Source organism: Mobula birostris, chromosome 21 (genome assembly GCF_030028105.1).
Source record: "Mobula birostris isolate sMobBir1 chromosome 21, sMobBir1.hap1, whole genome shotgun sequence".
NCBI lineage: Eukaryota > Metazoa > Chordata > Chondrichthyes > Myliobatiformes > Myliobatidae > Mobula > Mobula birostris.
In genome coordinates, this window is record NC_092390.1 from 34,773,118 (window position 1) to 34,788,776 (window position 15,659).

The 15,659-nt window shown below is 42.4% G+C and overlaps 1 protein-coding gene across 4 annotated transcripts in view; it reads left to right on the plus strand.

The window, feature by feature from the left end:
* Window positions 1-768: 768 nt before the first annotated feature.
* LOC140185718 (interferon-induced protein with tetratricopeptide repeats 5-like) overlaps window positions 769-15,659 on the plus strand; it is a 33,957-nt gene continuing 19,066 nt past the window's right edge. The window contains exons 1-2 of one of the 4 annotated variants that reach the window (XM_072239274.1): window positions 770-942; window positions 4,236-7,890. In XM_072239274.1, coding sequence (XP_072095375.1) covers window positions 938-942; window positions 4,236-5,718 — 1,488 coding nt within the window. In that variant the 5' untranslated portion in view covers window positions 770-937 and the 3' untranslated portion in view covers window positions 5,719-7,890. Of the gene's footprint in view, window positions 943-4,235; window positions 7,891-13,090; window positions 13,137-15,659 lie in introns of those variants that run through there. The other 3 variants (XM_072239278.1, XM_072239275.1, XM_072239276.1) reach the window with 3 other exon arrangements.

The following is a 15,659-nucleotide window of genomic DNA, read 5'->3' on the forward strand; positions in this document are numbered from 1 at the left end:
TAACATACATAGTCAGAGAGCTTCTGCACATAGCCTATCAATCCTGCTTCCACTTTTAGGCACCCTTTTTATTATTTTCTTGCCCTTTTTGTTCTTCTTATATTCTCTTCAGCTCTTCACTACCGAACCCTACCTACACACACCCCTCAAAATGATTCTACCACTCGTCTCCACACACAGAGCAATGTACAGTGCACAATTAATCTACCAACCCACATAACTTTGGGAAGTCATTAGAAACCAGAGATCTTGAAGGAAACCCATACAGTCACAGGGAGAACATGCAAACACTGTATGTTGAAGTTTCAGCCCAGTTCTCTGGCACTGTGAGGCAGTGGTTCTACTTGCTGTTCTACTGAGTCAAATTTATTCGCCTTACTTGTCAACACCTGCACGCTGAAGACAACTGCACACATATTTCAACTAAAAGCCCTCCAAGGATGCATCAGAGTAACCAGGAATCACTTCAGACATGAAGTCCATCAAAGCTGCTGATGCTTCAACCACCTTTCTAGAAAGCTTTTCAGATGCAGCCTTGCAACAAGAAAGACTACTTGTTATCAGGGAAGCATTACAGCAACAATAAGTACAAGTAAAAAACCATAAGACGTAAGTGCAGAATCAGGCAATTGACACAACTGTGAGAAGTGGTAAGTCGGCAGAATTTAGATCAACCAATCAGGTAAGGTCTTATAGCCATCTGCTTTAACTCTGTTAGTAAACCATACAGCATTTGGAATTGGCTCAGCGTTGGGAAAGAAAACTGCATTTTAGTTTCACTTCCTAGTTTTCAACTCTCTTCACATTCAGAAATCAGAAAAGAAACTGCTGAGGTGGAAAAACAAAAATCATTGAATATCCTTTATGATCCAATCCAAATCAAAGGTGCAACTGAAGCTGTAAAGGAAATTAAAGGTGTCTCTATTCAATTCCGAAAATGAGGTAAATAATATTGCAACCTGTTTGGCATTTAAGTTTACTGAACAGCTAAAGCATAATAAGGGGCTTGCATAAATTATGAGGAATAAGTTATTCTTTTTACACAGTCATGAGACATTGATTAACGTTGCTGTTATGGGTTTTGAGGTGGCTGCTAAGATCAGTGGGGTGAATCACACTCTGCCACAGATAAGGGAGAAAGTACTTGACAGTGGAGGTGGACTCTGGGTAATTTGTGAGGTGCTGCGCTCCTTCTGCCACTGGCAAAGAGGTTCTGTGTGCTCTGACTGCATGGACTCAATTTTCTCGGGACCAATCAGAATAATCAGGGTCAGGGAGTTGTCAGCAGGTTCCAGCATCTGGCATGAGGAACAAAGGGCCAGTGACCCACTAGGTACATGGCCTGGTGAGTCCAGAGTTTAAGGCCTAGTGCTCGGGTTCTCGTCATTGGTGAGCCTGCCATTTGAGGCCTGGACTTCGAATCTTCATTCATCATCATCGGTGAGTTGTTTTCAAAGATCAAAGCCCAAATGGAAATCAGAAGGCAAGGTAGATGGCCACGGCCCGGAGTCTGCGAATCTCAGCGAGTCCACTGGAGAAGTCGAAGACACAATGTCTGCGAGTCCTAGTCCACTGGAGGCTGGAGACCAAAGACTGCCTGTCCTGGGGTTAGAGGACTGTGTATGGGTGTAGGTGGGCACATGGGAGGGAGAAACAGAGCTTATTTTACTAGTATTGTTTTTCCACTTGCCATGTTCTGTGTTGTTCTGCTGAACATTGTGGGCATGCTATGCCAACGCCAGTATGTGTGGCAACACTTGATGGATGCCACCAGCACATCCCTGTGTGTTTTGGTAATTAATGTAAACAATGGATTTTAAAGCATGTTCTGATGCACATGTGATAAATAAATCTGAATCATACCTCAGTTGATTCCCAAAAGACAGTGGGGCCATTGCAAACTTTCAAGGAGGCTTTGAGCATGTCATTAAATATTTTCCATTGTCCCGCTCTTAATCTATAGGCTTTGACAGAGTTCAGGATAAAACGTCCTTCAGGAACCCAGTGCAGGGACATGAGTAACTTGCATAATATAGCTGACCATGTTAGGACTACAGTTCGGGGGATTCTGACCTGGGAGAGGACAGCAACGTTGATTTATTTATTCTTGCAGTGAATTTGGAGAATTGTGTAAAGATGGGTTTGGTGGCATCGCTAAGTGATTTGAAGTTGCTCAATATAAATATTGCAGGTCTCAGAGACATAGAAGAGAGCAAGAATCACAGAAAGTGGAGAGTGCATGGAACACCCTGCCAGGGGTGATGGTCGAGGCAGATACATTAGGGGTATTTAAGAAACTCTTAGATAGGCACATGGATGATAGAAAATGAAGAACTACGTAGGAGAGAAAGGTGAAATTAATCTTAGAGGAGGTTACAATATTGAGGGCTGAGGGGCCCGTACTGTGCTGCAGTGCTCTATGTTCTATGTTCTGTAATCACTGCTGCTAAGCCACGGGTTTCATGCCAGATCTACGATTTTGAAGTCCAAGCACTCTTTTCCTCAAGTAACCTAAGACAAAAATGGCTTGCGGTTTGGCCACTGAGCACGCACAAATGCAAGCACTGTTGGCCAATTGCAGCTTGGCCATTGAGATACTGCTGATTTTGACGTGTACTTTGCTTTGAACGTAGAACATCGAACAGTACAGTACTAGAACATGCCTTTCAGTCCATGATGCTTTGCGTTGCAGATGCGGTTTAACCAGACCTTTATAAGACTGCAACACAATTTCCTGACTATTGAACGCAATACTGTGAATAATAAAGACAGATATCCCATATGCCTTTTCTTTCCGCCCTGTGCAGCCGCCTTCAAGCAGTTGTGGACTTGGACACCAAGATCCTTCTGTACATTAACATCAGACCTGCCATTAACTGTGCTCTGTCCTGTTACATTTGACCTTAAGAAGTACAACACCTCACACTTGGCTGGATTGAACTCCGCCTGTCATTTCTTGACTCATATCTGCAACTACTCCGTATCTTCTACAGCTGAGCAGTTTCTAAATGTTGAACAGTTTCTATTAGTTCTGAAGATTAGTTCCATTCCACTGGGAAGTTTGTTGGAGGTGACCTAGAACAATGCTAGGATAGAGACGGTGGCTCGTGAGCAATGCTAGGATAAATAGACACTGCAGCCTCTTGGGGGCCAACCAAAGGTGTTTTGTTTTCTTTATTAAATGGGCTTTTTTATCTTATGTCCATACAGGACTCCAATAACAACCAGTAGAGCAGGTCTACTGCATCAGTGAGCTGCTTATTGTTTGGAGTAGTCGTCCGGCAGTTTAGAGGAGGGGAGGCCAGTCACTGGGTCACGGGAGGAGAGTTGGCCCATCGGGCCTCAGGGGGAGGTGACCTGGGTGCAGGCTGTGTTGCTGCCTGCTACTCGAAGGCACCGGAGTTGGTGTGCGATTGCAGCGTGTAGAGAAACCATGAGTGACTGTATTGGATGTTTCTTTTGTGATCCGGAGACACAGTTGGCCATTGATTGCCGCAGGCTGTTTCCCTTGATTGGTGGTGAGACAGGAAGTGAGGCGGCACTGTCGCCTCTGTTGTAGCAATGACTAGAACTCAAGCAGTGGGCTTGCCTACTGCACAGTCCAGGTGAGGAGGAGACGTTGGAAGCGGTGTAGTGTGCTATCCGTGCTCGGTTGGGCTGTGGCTTCTCCTGTCGGTGCTGCCCTTCATTGTTGGAACAGTAGAATTACAAGCTGGATGCTGGGAATCATCAATTTGTGGGACTCGTCGCTCAGGGTCTTGGACTAAAAATGTGTTTTCTTGCGTGACTATGTTCTTGTTTTTCTCTCTCATTATTTTGAATGCGCATGTATATTTTTGCACCTTGGCCTCAGAGGAATGCTGTCTCGTTCAGCTGTATCCATAAATGGTTTGAATAATAATCCAATTTGATTTAATTTGATTGATAGAAGTGCTGGGGCAATTACACAACCTGCTTAAAACAAGCTTTCACTGGAATCATCGTTGATGTGGATGCTTTGGTTCAGATCATGGCCAGTAGACATCATGATGTTCATCCACTTAACACACATTTGCCCACACCTTTTCCACAGTGATCTCTTTCCTTATTCTCATTACCTCATTGAGTTCAACAATATCAGAACAGAAACCAATGCAACATGCCTGATCTACTTATGCTTTGTACATTTGGTATTGAAATGCCGACCCTCCTTACATGAACTGAGATGAATTTTCATGGATTTTGTTCTCTTGCAGCAACACACCAAGAGAATTGATGAAAGAGAAGCTCGATCAGCTGCAGTGTCACTTCACATGGGGACCCCAGAAAGAAAATGTTGACTTGGAAGATGTGATGTACAGATTGCAAGATTCTATCCAACTGAATTTGAAATATAAGGCCAGGTCCTACAACCAACTTGCTTTTGTAAACTGTCTGCAGGGCAAATGTGAGGAAGCAATTCAAAATTTAAAGGAAGCTGAAAAGATTCTGAGGGAGAACCACAAAGATGAATTTGAAAGAAGAAGCATCATCACCTATGGAAACTTTGCCTGGGTGCATTACCACATGGGACAGCTGACCGAGGCCCAGTCCTACCTGGACAAGCTGGAGGTGATCTGTGAACCGCACAGTGATGGCCCTCGCTATGCAGCAATGATACCGGAGGTGTATGGGGAGAAGGGGTGGTCTTTGCTGAGGTCAGCTAGTCAGTACTATGAAGAGGCAAAGGAATGTTTTGAAAAGGCTCTGGAGGAAGATCCTGATAACACAGAGTGGATGATGGGATGTGCCACTGTATTGTTTCGCCTGGAATCATTTGCTGATACACCAGAAAATCGTGAAGAGAGTCAGTCGATGAAGCATCTGCATCGTATACTGGAGCTTGATCCAGATGAGTCACTGGCCATGGTTCTGTTGGCCCTGAAATTTCAAGAGCTCAAGCAAAAGAAGAAAGCCAATGAATTAGTTGAACAAGCATTGCAAAAAACCCCTGATTATCCAAAAGTGCTTCGTAATGCTGCAAAATTTTACCGAAAAGAAAAAGATGTAGAAAAAGCAATCACTTTGTTGAAGAAATCATTAGAAATTTCCCCACGTTCTAGCGTCCTGCATGACCAATTAGGCATGTGCTACAGAAGCAAACTACTTGAATTGATTGGCAATCGTCTGAGCAAAGATCCTCAGAACCCTGAATTCCAACAAAAAGCAGAGTTGGTCAATCAATGCAAGTATCATTTTGGAAAGGCATTTGAGCACCGTCCAAAGTCAGCTATTAAATCACAACTGGATTTTGCAGACATCTGTCGAAGAAATGGAGAGTATTCTAAAGCGGAGGAGATCTATAGTGATCTGTTGAAATTAGTTGATATTCGCCCAGAAAACATACAGAGAATATGTTTAGAGGCTGGCTTATTTCAACTGTACCAGAGGAAGGCAGAATTCAAAGCCATCAGATTGTTACAGAAAGCCTTGAAGATTGAAACTCAGTCAAAGCTGTGGAAAAGGGGTTATGAGCATTTGGAGAAATGGGCAGACAGGAAACTTTGTAGGAATCCACATGACAGCATGGCACTTGGTGCCAAAGGGCTACTGCATCAGCTGGTCCACAACAAGTCCAAAGCTATTGAATGTTATGAAGAAGCCTTGCAGTTTGATCCTTGCAATGAAGAATATCTCAGTGCTCTCTGTGAACTACGCCTTTCCTTAGAGGACCGTAATGATATTGGAAAGGTGAAATGATTCCACTGGATCTGAGGACAGATTTGTAGGATTTCTTTACTAAATATATATTGTTTTTAAATGAGAGTTTTATTTGTGCATATATTATTTTAAAAGACAACCTTACTGTAACTACACCTAACCCCTGTGTGATTTCAAAGATAGTGACACTAACTAGTCCTGTGAACAAACTGATATTGGTTGCATTTCTTTCGACATTCGATTAAATCTGGAAAGAAAGAAAGCTGAATTTATGGAATTACAACAAACTCATTCAAATGAAAAATTTTGACAAATTTTCACATCGGATTGTTTAATGCATTATCTTATGAACATAATTGGGAATTGAAGTATGAAAGCAGAGTCTGTGTCTGACTCGACCAAATGAAAGGAATGAGCAAATACACATTCTTTGCAGTGTGTGTTCAGTGTGCTGGGATCGCTGGAAGATTGGAGGTGTGTAGGATTGTAAGCAAGCTTGGGTGAATAATGCCAAATTAGTGGAATTTCAGAGGGTGTCAAGAACAGAGGTGCGATTGAAGTTTATAATCACAGGCAGTGGATTTAGTGTCCAATGGCAGTGTATTTCCAAGTCTTCATTTGGAATGACAAATAATGTCAGCAGAAGTGAAATATGGATAACATAAAGGGTAATGCATTTCCCTGACCTGACCAGGTTCAGACAATGATGTTCGCCTATCATTCCTGTAATTGAACAGTGCAAATATGACCATGTTTGGGATTGGGTAGAATATCATCACATAAACTTTGCAACGCATGGAAAGTATAATTTGGAAGTTTAAGATAAGTTAAATGTAGAGATGTGTGGCCAAGGTCTTGGGTCCAACCAACTAACAAAGAGAAAGAGAATGAAGGGAGAAGCTCTAGGAAGATCAGACACAACACACACAGACTCATCTAAAGTGCTGTGGCATGGAACCTGGGGCAGACCTATGGAATGTTTTAGCTCTACCCACAGTACAATAGACAATATAACACACATTGCCTCTGCTGATCATCACTTAGGTATCAATAGACAATAGACAATAGGTGCAGGAGTAGGCCATTCGGCTCTTTGAGCCAGCACCGCCATTCACTGTGATCATGGCTGATCATCGACAATCAGTATCCAGTTCCTGCCTTATCCCCATAACCTTTGATTCTGCTATCTTTAAGAGCTCTATCCATCTCTTTCTTGAAAGCATCCAGAGACTTGGCCTCCACAGCCTTCTGGGGCAGAGCCTTCCATATATCCACCACTCTCCGGGTGAAAAAGTTTTTCCTGAACTCTGTTCTAAATGGTCTACCCCTTATTCTTAAACTGTGGCCTCTGGTTCTAGACTCACCCATCAGCGGGAATATGCTTCCTGCCTCCAGCATGTCCAATCCCTTAATAATCTTATATGGTTCAATAAGATCCCCTCTCAGCCTTCTAAATTCCAGAGTATACAAGCCCAGTGGCTCCAATCTTTCGACATATGACAGTCCCGCCATCCCAGGAATTAACCCTGTGAACCTACACTGCACTCCCTCAATAACAAGAATGTCCTTCCTCAAATTTGGAGACCAAAACTGCACACAGTACTCTGGGTGTGGTCTCACCAGGGCCCTGTACAGCTGCAGAAGGACCTCTTTGCTCTTATACTCAATTCCCCTTGTTATGAAGGCCAGCATGCCATTAGCTTTCTTCACTGCCTGCTGTACTTGCATGCTTGCTTTCAGTGACTGATGCACAAGAACGCCTAGATCTCATTGTGAGATCGTCATCATCTAATTATGCTTGCCTTTAATAAAGTATTATTATGAACAGCATTACAGGTAAATGTCAATTATTGTGGATATAGACATTGCCAGGATAACTGGCAGTTTAATAACATCACTGTTATGATCACTATTCTCCAAAGGCCATTAATAAGATTGCCAATGAACATTAACTAATTGACCAAAATGAGATTGAAAATTGATGTTTCTTGAATTAATTTCTCAACATATTGATCTAGAAAAGGAACTCATACACATCAATGAATTCATTTTCCAACTTAATAGCAAACTTGATTTGTCCAGTCTAGATGTGGATTAAAGTCTCCTTTGCTTACTATATCAACCCTGCTATACACTCTACCTTCTTGACTCATGACTTGCTCTCTGATTAATTAACAGCTCTATTTCCATCTTTACTATCTCTATTTTTCCCTTTCAGGGTTCTTTTCAAGTCCCTGCCCTGGAGCTACATGCTGACCTTGGTTCTTTGCGGGACTGGGACCCACTCTCGGGATTCATAACCGGCATTGTTCAATATCAGTGGCTGTGTGCCCGGAGACCCGAGATCTTTGAGATCTTTGAGAGCTCGAAAAAAGCGACGTAACAGACTTTTAACATTGTAAACCAGCGAATTGTTTGTTATATCTCCCTGCTCGCTGGGAAAACGGAGACACCTCCTTCTCTATTATTAGGGAGAGAGAGAGTCTGTGGCATGTCGAATACTGGGTGAAACGCGAAGTCTTTGGGGTAACTGCAAGTCTGTGTCTTTGCTATTGCTTTGCTCACACTTGAGTGCTCAGTGGCAGTGCCAGTGCTTCTTTTTGCCGGTGGGGGAAGTGTGATTGTTACTTGCTGCCACTTACACGCGGGAAGGGGGAGCAGGAGGGGTAAATTTGGAGTTCTAACATTTAACTGTCGTTCATTCTTTGGGGCACTCCTCTGTTTTTGTGGATGTTTGTGAAGAAAAAGTATTTCCGGATGTATATTGCATACATGTCTCTGACATTAAATTGAACCTTTGAACCTTTGATATTCCTTGCAAGTGGTGTTACAGGTAGATAGCATTATAATGAAATCTTTTGGCACAATGACTTTCATAAATCAATGTATTGAGTACAGAAGCTGGGATGTTATTTGAGGGTGCATGAGATTTTGGTGAGGCCTAATTTGTATTGGTGACCTACCTACAGGAAAGATGACAATAATAATGAAAGAGAGCAGAGAAAATTTAGAAGGATGTTGCAGGCTTTCAGGACCTGAGTTAGGGGGAGAGGTTGAATAGCTTGTGACTTTATTTCCTACATCGTAGAAGACTGAGGAGAGTTTTGATGGAGTTATACAACATTACAAGGGGTATAGACAAGGTAAATGCAAGCAGGCATTTCCACTGAGGTTGGGTAAGACTACAGCTAGGTATCATGGGTTAAGTGTGAAAGGTGAAAGGGAACATGAGGGGGAATTTCTTCATTCAGATGTTGGAGAGAGTGTGGATTGAGCTACTGACGCAAGTGGTGGATGTGGGGTCAATTTCAACATTTAAAAGAAATTTGGGAGGGGTCAGTCGGCTATAGTCCCAGACATCCCACCCTGCAAAAACTCATTTCAGGAAGATAGCACCACCATTTCAGGGAGGTAGTACCCCACCCCCCCCGCAACTCCATATTCCCCCCCCCCCCGGTTGACCTCTAAGGTCACATGTATACGGGACATTTGATTATGAAAGAACACAACAATTTATTTGACACATATTGAAACTATTTACACACACATATACATATATTCCTTGTTGAGTATTTTGTTGGCGATCTCAATGCTAATGGAAATAGCTTTTCTATTTCTTTTGCAAACTTTCCTTGTACTGTGATGTGGCTCTGCTGAAAGGAACTGTGAAATACTTGAGCAGCCTTCCCTGCGATTAGCCTCCCTAATATGTTGTGGTCCCTAAAAGAAATAAGAGCATAAGGTGTATCCTTATTATAGTGTCTTATGTAATACTTTGTTTAGTGATTTTGTCTAATCTGTAAACCAATCTGTAATCTGTAAACTGGGTATATGCAGAAAATGTGACATTAAAATACAGTATGTACTTATATCTTATCATGGAGTCACTTTTTAATTCTATTACAACTTTAAGCACGTCTACAGGGAGTTTGGCCTCATCATGTAGGACATCAATAGAGTAGCTTCTTAGCAGCTAGCCAGCTAGTTTAAATAATGTTAGCTATGCTAATGAACGTATGACACCTGTTAAACTCACCTCAACGTGTCTTTTCCAGTCCTAATCCACCATGGGCAATAGAAAAGTCACTGTTGCAAACAGTGCAGCGAGCAACACTGTCATTATTTTGACCCCTATTAGGCAGGGGTATACTTTAGTGTAGTCTGGGGTGAAGTGCATTTTATATTTTCTTTTTTTTGAAACACTTTGCCATGGCGGTGCAGGACACGAAACTGAACTGATGGAGAGACAGAGGCCGACTGTAAAGCCCGCCCACAGAGAAAACTGATAGGTCTACTTAGCACAAAGAGAGACCAATCAGGATGCTCGCTCTTGCTCCCGCTCTCAACCTAGCTCCCGCTCTCGATCTTGCTCTCGCTCCCGTTCTCCCTCCTGCTCCCGCTCCCGATCCCTCTCTCCCTCTCCCTCTCCCTCTCCTTCTCATTTCCAGGATATTGTATATAATTTGCGGGCGTCAGGGAGCTGCTGTTAATACGCGGGAGACTCCCGGAACTTCCGGGAGAGGTGGGATGTCTGTAGTCCAGTTGCAGGTTGATGGGACTAGGCAGACTAACGGTTCAGCACAGACTAGATGGGTCAGAGAGCCTGTTTCTGTGCTGTGGTGTTCTATAACTCTATCTTTCAGTAACTGGTTCACACCAGATCAAACTCCTTGTGCCACAAATTCATATAGATTGTTGTGAATTCTCTGAAGCTTCAGAGACAGTACCTTCAGGTTTGTTATTTTGACACTTTGATCTGCTTTAAACTCCTTTTCTGCTGGATGTTCTGTCCTCCACTCACCTTAAACAGAAGTACTCTAGTTTGGACCATTTCCACCATGGCTGTCCACTCATTATCTATCTATTTATCTATGCCTTTCATAATCTCATGCACCTCTGTCATTCCTTCTCATCCTCCATTACTCCAAAGAGAAAAGCCCTAGTCCTTCTCAACTTTTCTCGTAAGACATGATTTTAATTCAAGCATCATCCTGGTAAATCTCCTGGTGCACCCTCTCAAAAGCTTTCGTATTCTCCCTTTAATAAGACACCGCTGATTTACTTGACTTGCCCCTGTTTTGCAACATTGAAGCAAAGCTAATGCTGAGAGTCTCCCACAAACGCAATGCACAGAGGCTCCCATACGTCATTGCCTGCAACACAGACCAGTCTGCAGAAGCTATGCTGTGTTTTCTGAACGTGCTTTTATAAATACTGAAACAGTACCCGATAAATAAATTAAATTTCAGTTTCGAGGGCTAGCTTATTAACAGGATTCCCGAATACATTTAGACAATGGGACAGAGGGCTCATCCCAGATGGTTATACCATAACACCATAAGGTACAGAAGCAGAATTAGGGCATTTCACCCATTGAGTCTGCCCTGCCATTTCATCATGGGTGATCCAGTTTTCCTCAGCACCAATCTCCTGCCTTCTCCCTGCATTCCTCCATGTCCTGACCAATCAAGAATCTATCAACCGCTGCCTTAAAAATACAGAAATACTTGACTTCCACAGCTGCCCGCAGCAAAGAATTCCACAGATTCATCACTCTCCGGCTAAAGAAATTCCTTTTCATCTCCGTTCTAAAAGGACACACCTCTATTTTGATGTTGTGCCTTCTGGTCATAGACTCACCCATCATAGGAAACATCCTCTCCACATCCACGCTATCAACATCTTTCACCATTTGATTGGTTTCAATGAGGGCACCCCTCATTCTTCTGAATTCCAGTGAACACAGGCCCAGAGCCATCAAAAGCTCTTCCTATGACAAGCCATTCAATTCTAGAATCGTTTATCTGAACCTCCTTTGAACCCTCTACAGTATCAGCTCATCCTTTCTAAAATAAAGTGCCCAAAACTGTTCACAATACTCCAAGTGAGGCCTCACCAGTGCTTTATAAAGTCTCAACATTACATCCTTGCTTTTATATTCATTTACCATCTTCCATAAATCCAAGGTCAAAAGGTTCTTTCACCACTTCAGCCAACACAGAAAGCTCCAGCCAAATACTTCAACTCTACAGATATCTTTTAAAAGTTACTTGATTTGATGATTAAACTTAAAATCAAAGTAACGTTGACTATATTTCCCTTCCTCATCAGAGCCTGCACTCTGAGGACCACTGCACACATGTTTCAACTAAATGACTACCAGAGATACATCCAAATAACCGGGAGCCATTCACAGCTCTGAGACCGTCAAAGCTACGATGTTTCAGCTATCCTTCTAGAAATATTACTGTATGCAAAAACTGATGAAACTAAAACTAGCAATGGAAGGATACTAAGGAGTATAATAACGATGTAATAGCAATGTTAACTACCTTTGGTGGGAGCGTTCCAATGATCATCATAGCTTGTTGCACCAGCCACTCTATTGTTGTTTGGTTGGTGTTGAGCAGGTCCGTGTCAGCTAAATCAGGTGAGAGTGGGCCGTTGCGCAGAAAGTGTTCAATGTTCTGCACCCTTTCGCCACACTCACAGGATTCGCTGGTCTTTAAACCCCACTTCACCATATAGTCTCCCGTCCCACAAACTCCCGCTCTCACTCTCGCTCTGTTGAGAGTGCACCACTTCCGTCTGTCAAGCAGTGCCCCATCTGGCAACATTTCTGTGGGGACTTGCACTGTATTGTTTGGTGGGGTTCCGGCTTCTGTTTGTTGCCAGAGGTCAATCCTGTATATCTGGGGGGATGTTCCATGTGGTGGTTCCTCCACTGTAGCAAAACTTTTCCTCCATTTTAGGCGGTTGAAAACTGGCACATGATAATGTAGTGGATGGCGTGGATCCAAGTTCTGTTTACCTTTTTTCGATTTTTGTCGTAGTGTCAGTGTTCCAGTTAGTGTACTTAATGTTATTTAAGCATTCTTAAGGCTATTTATGTGTTCTTAAGCATTCAACAAAAAAATATTATTCTGGTTGCTTCTCAGGTTCTACTGAGACTAAACTGACAAAAGACAAAGACGAATATACTCTTCGCTTCTACCACACCCAAACCCACATGACAAATTACCCATAATAAATGTGAAACACAAAATACAATACAGACAGACCAGAAAATATATACATGGCTCCTACAGAGCTGGACAATTTATCGTAACTAAAAAATTATCGAAGCAAATTATATGTGGAATCAAAAGTCAAAGACTACCAGATGGTATTCAGATTAATCAATCAGCTTGAATGTTGTCACAAAACTAGGCTGTATTTATCATTGGCTCCAGGCAGCATTGAGTCAGTGTGTGCTTCTGATCTTCGATTTGAGGAAGGAAGCTGCATTTGAGTTTCACTTTCAAAGTGTCAATACTCTTAACATTAAGAAAACACCTTACAAGTAAATGAACTGGAAAACACAAAGCTTCAAATACCTTCTTTATCAGCTCAATATTAAAAGTGGAGGTGAAGCTATAAAAGGAATTGGAGGTGGTTCCCTCAATCAAGAAAATGAGGTAAAAAAACATGATTACTCTTTCTGAGTAAATGTTTACCGGTAGAACATTGTACTGGTTATATGTTTCTGACCTCAGTAGTTGGGAAGATGAGGTGATGGAGTACTTGGTGACACAGGGCTGTTAAAGTTGAATCTGAATAAAACTTGGGAGACCAGCTTCTTGTAGTTACATCAGTTTATTGCGCACCCTCTTGCAGGAGTTTGAGACCCAGTTGTCAGAGGGAAGGCACGTAAGTACTGCCACCATCTGACAAGTGACCCCCCCTCTCTCCGGTTACAGCCATATATTTATACATAGTAAGCCCCATACATTACTGTTGCAAGATGTCATTTGAACTGGTACACCCACAAAATCTGTTGGTGAGAAACTTAGTTACAGATAAGAGAGTCTGCTAGATCAAGGCTTAATTACAGATGGATGTGCTGTCCAGTCCTTATCAGTTATTCCCTTTGCTAGACCCTGACTTAATTACAGATAGATTTTCATTCTTGTCCTTATGGGTGAGTCCTCCTCCCCTATACAAATGAGGGTACAATATAATGTTATCAAACTCTCAATGTCTCTCTGCAAACCAAGGGAGAACTAGTATAAGCCGGTTTTAGCTAACTGCTGAAGACAGAGTTTACTTCATTTCAAATATTCCTATTCAGTCCCAATTATTCTTTTAGCCAGAGGTTGCATAGGTTCAAAATGATTTTTTAATATCCCCAGTTTCTCAGGACAATATAGTACAAAGTCATCATGGCTTCCTTCAGGGAAAAGCCTGCCTGACGAACCTGTTGGAATTCTTTGAGAAGATTACAAGTAGGTTAGATAAAGGGAATGCAGTGGATGTTGTATATTTGGACTTCCAGAAGATTTTTGACAAAGTACCACATGCGAAGCTGCTTACCCAGTTAGGAGCCCATGGTATTACAGGAAAGTTACTAACATGGTTAGAGTATTGGCTGATTGATAGGAGGCAGTGAGTGGGAATAAAATGATTCTTTTCTAGTTGGCTGCCAGTGACTAGTGGTGTTCCGCAGGGTTCAGTGTTGGGACCACTTCTTTTTACGCTATATATAAATGCTTTAGATGATGGAATAGATGGCTTTGTTGCCAAGTTTGCAGGTGATATGAAGATTAGTAGAGGGCAGGTAGAATTAAGGAAACAGGTAGGATGCATAAGGACTTAGACAGATTAGGAGAATGGGCAAGAAAGTGGCAAATGAAATACAATGTTGGAAAATGCATGGTCATACACTTTGGCAGTAAAAGTAAATGTGCGGACTATTTTCTAAATGTGGAGAAAATACAGGAATCTGAGGTGCAGAGGGACTCGGCAGTCATTGTGCAGAACACCCTGAAAGTTAACTTACAGGTTAAGTCTGTGGTGAGGAAAGCAAATGCCAGGGTAGCATTAATTTCAAGAGGTTAAAAATACGAGAGCAAGGATGTGATGCTGAAGCTTTATAAGGCATTGGTGAATTGAATTGACTTTATTTCTTACATCCTTTTTATACATGAGGAGTAAAAATCTATACGTTATGTGTCCATCTCATCTTCAGTATTGTGAACACGAGGAAGTCCTGACGAAGGGTCTCAGCCCGAAACGTCAACTGTACCTCTTCCTAGAGATACTGTCTGGCCTGCTGCGTTCACCAGCAACTTTTATGTATGTTGCTTCAGTATTGTGAACTGTTTTGGGCTCCTCTTCTAAGAAAAGATGCGCTGGCATTGGAGAGGGTTCAGAGGAGGTTCACAAGGCTAATTCCAGGAATGAAAAGGTTTATTACATGAGGAATATTTGATGGCTCTGGGTATGTACTTGATGGAATTCAGAAGGATGAGGGGGGATCTCATTGAAACCATTCAAATGTTGAAAGGCCTAGACAGAGTAGATATGGAAAGGATGTTTCCCATGGTGGGAGAGTCTAGGACAAGAGGGCACAGCCTCAGGATAGAGGGGCGCCCTTTCAAAATAGAGATGCGGAGAAATCCCTTTAGCCAAAGGGTGGTGAATTTGTGGAATTTGTTGCCACAGGCAGCTGTGGAGGCTGGGTCATTGGATGTATTTAAGGCTGAGATTGATAGATTCTTGACTGGACATGGCATCAAAGGCCAGAAACTGGGGTTGAGAAGGAGTTAGAAAAAAGGATCAGCCATGATTGAATGGCAGAGCAGAATTGATGGGCCAGATGGCCTAATTCTGTTCCTATGTCTTGTGGTCTTATGGACTTATTTCAATGTTAAATAAATGTTTCCACTTAGGCAGTCTCCTTGAGGTTAAGGAAGACTTGATTTCACTCTCTATGCTCCTTGCGTAACTGGCACAGGACTTCAGTGTGTTCCACAGTATAGACTCAAGGTTCTCAGTACTATCCTGAATTCTCCTCCATTTTGAGACTGTGGTCCCAGAGGTTTCCAAGAGTGTGTGGGGATGTTGCAAGTTTTCAGGAAGGCTTTCAACGTATCCTTGAACCTTTCTGTCTGCATTCTTCTGGAAGAACACAGCCAGTCAGGCAGCATCTGTGGAGGAAA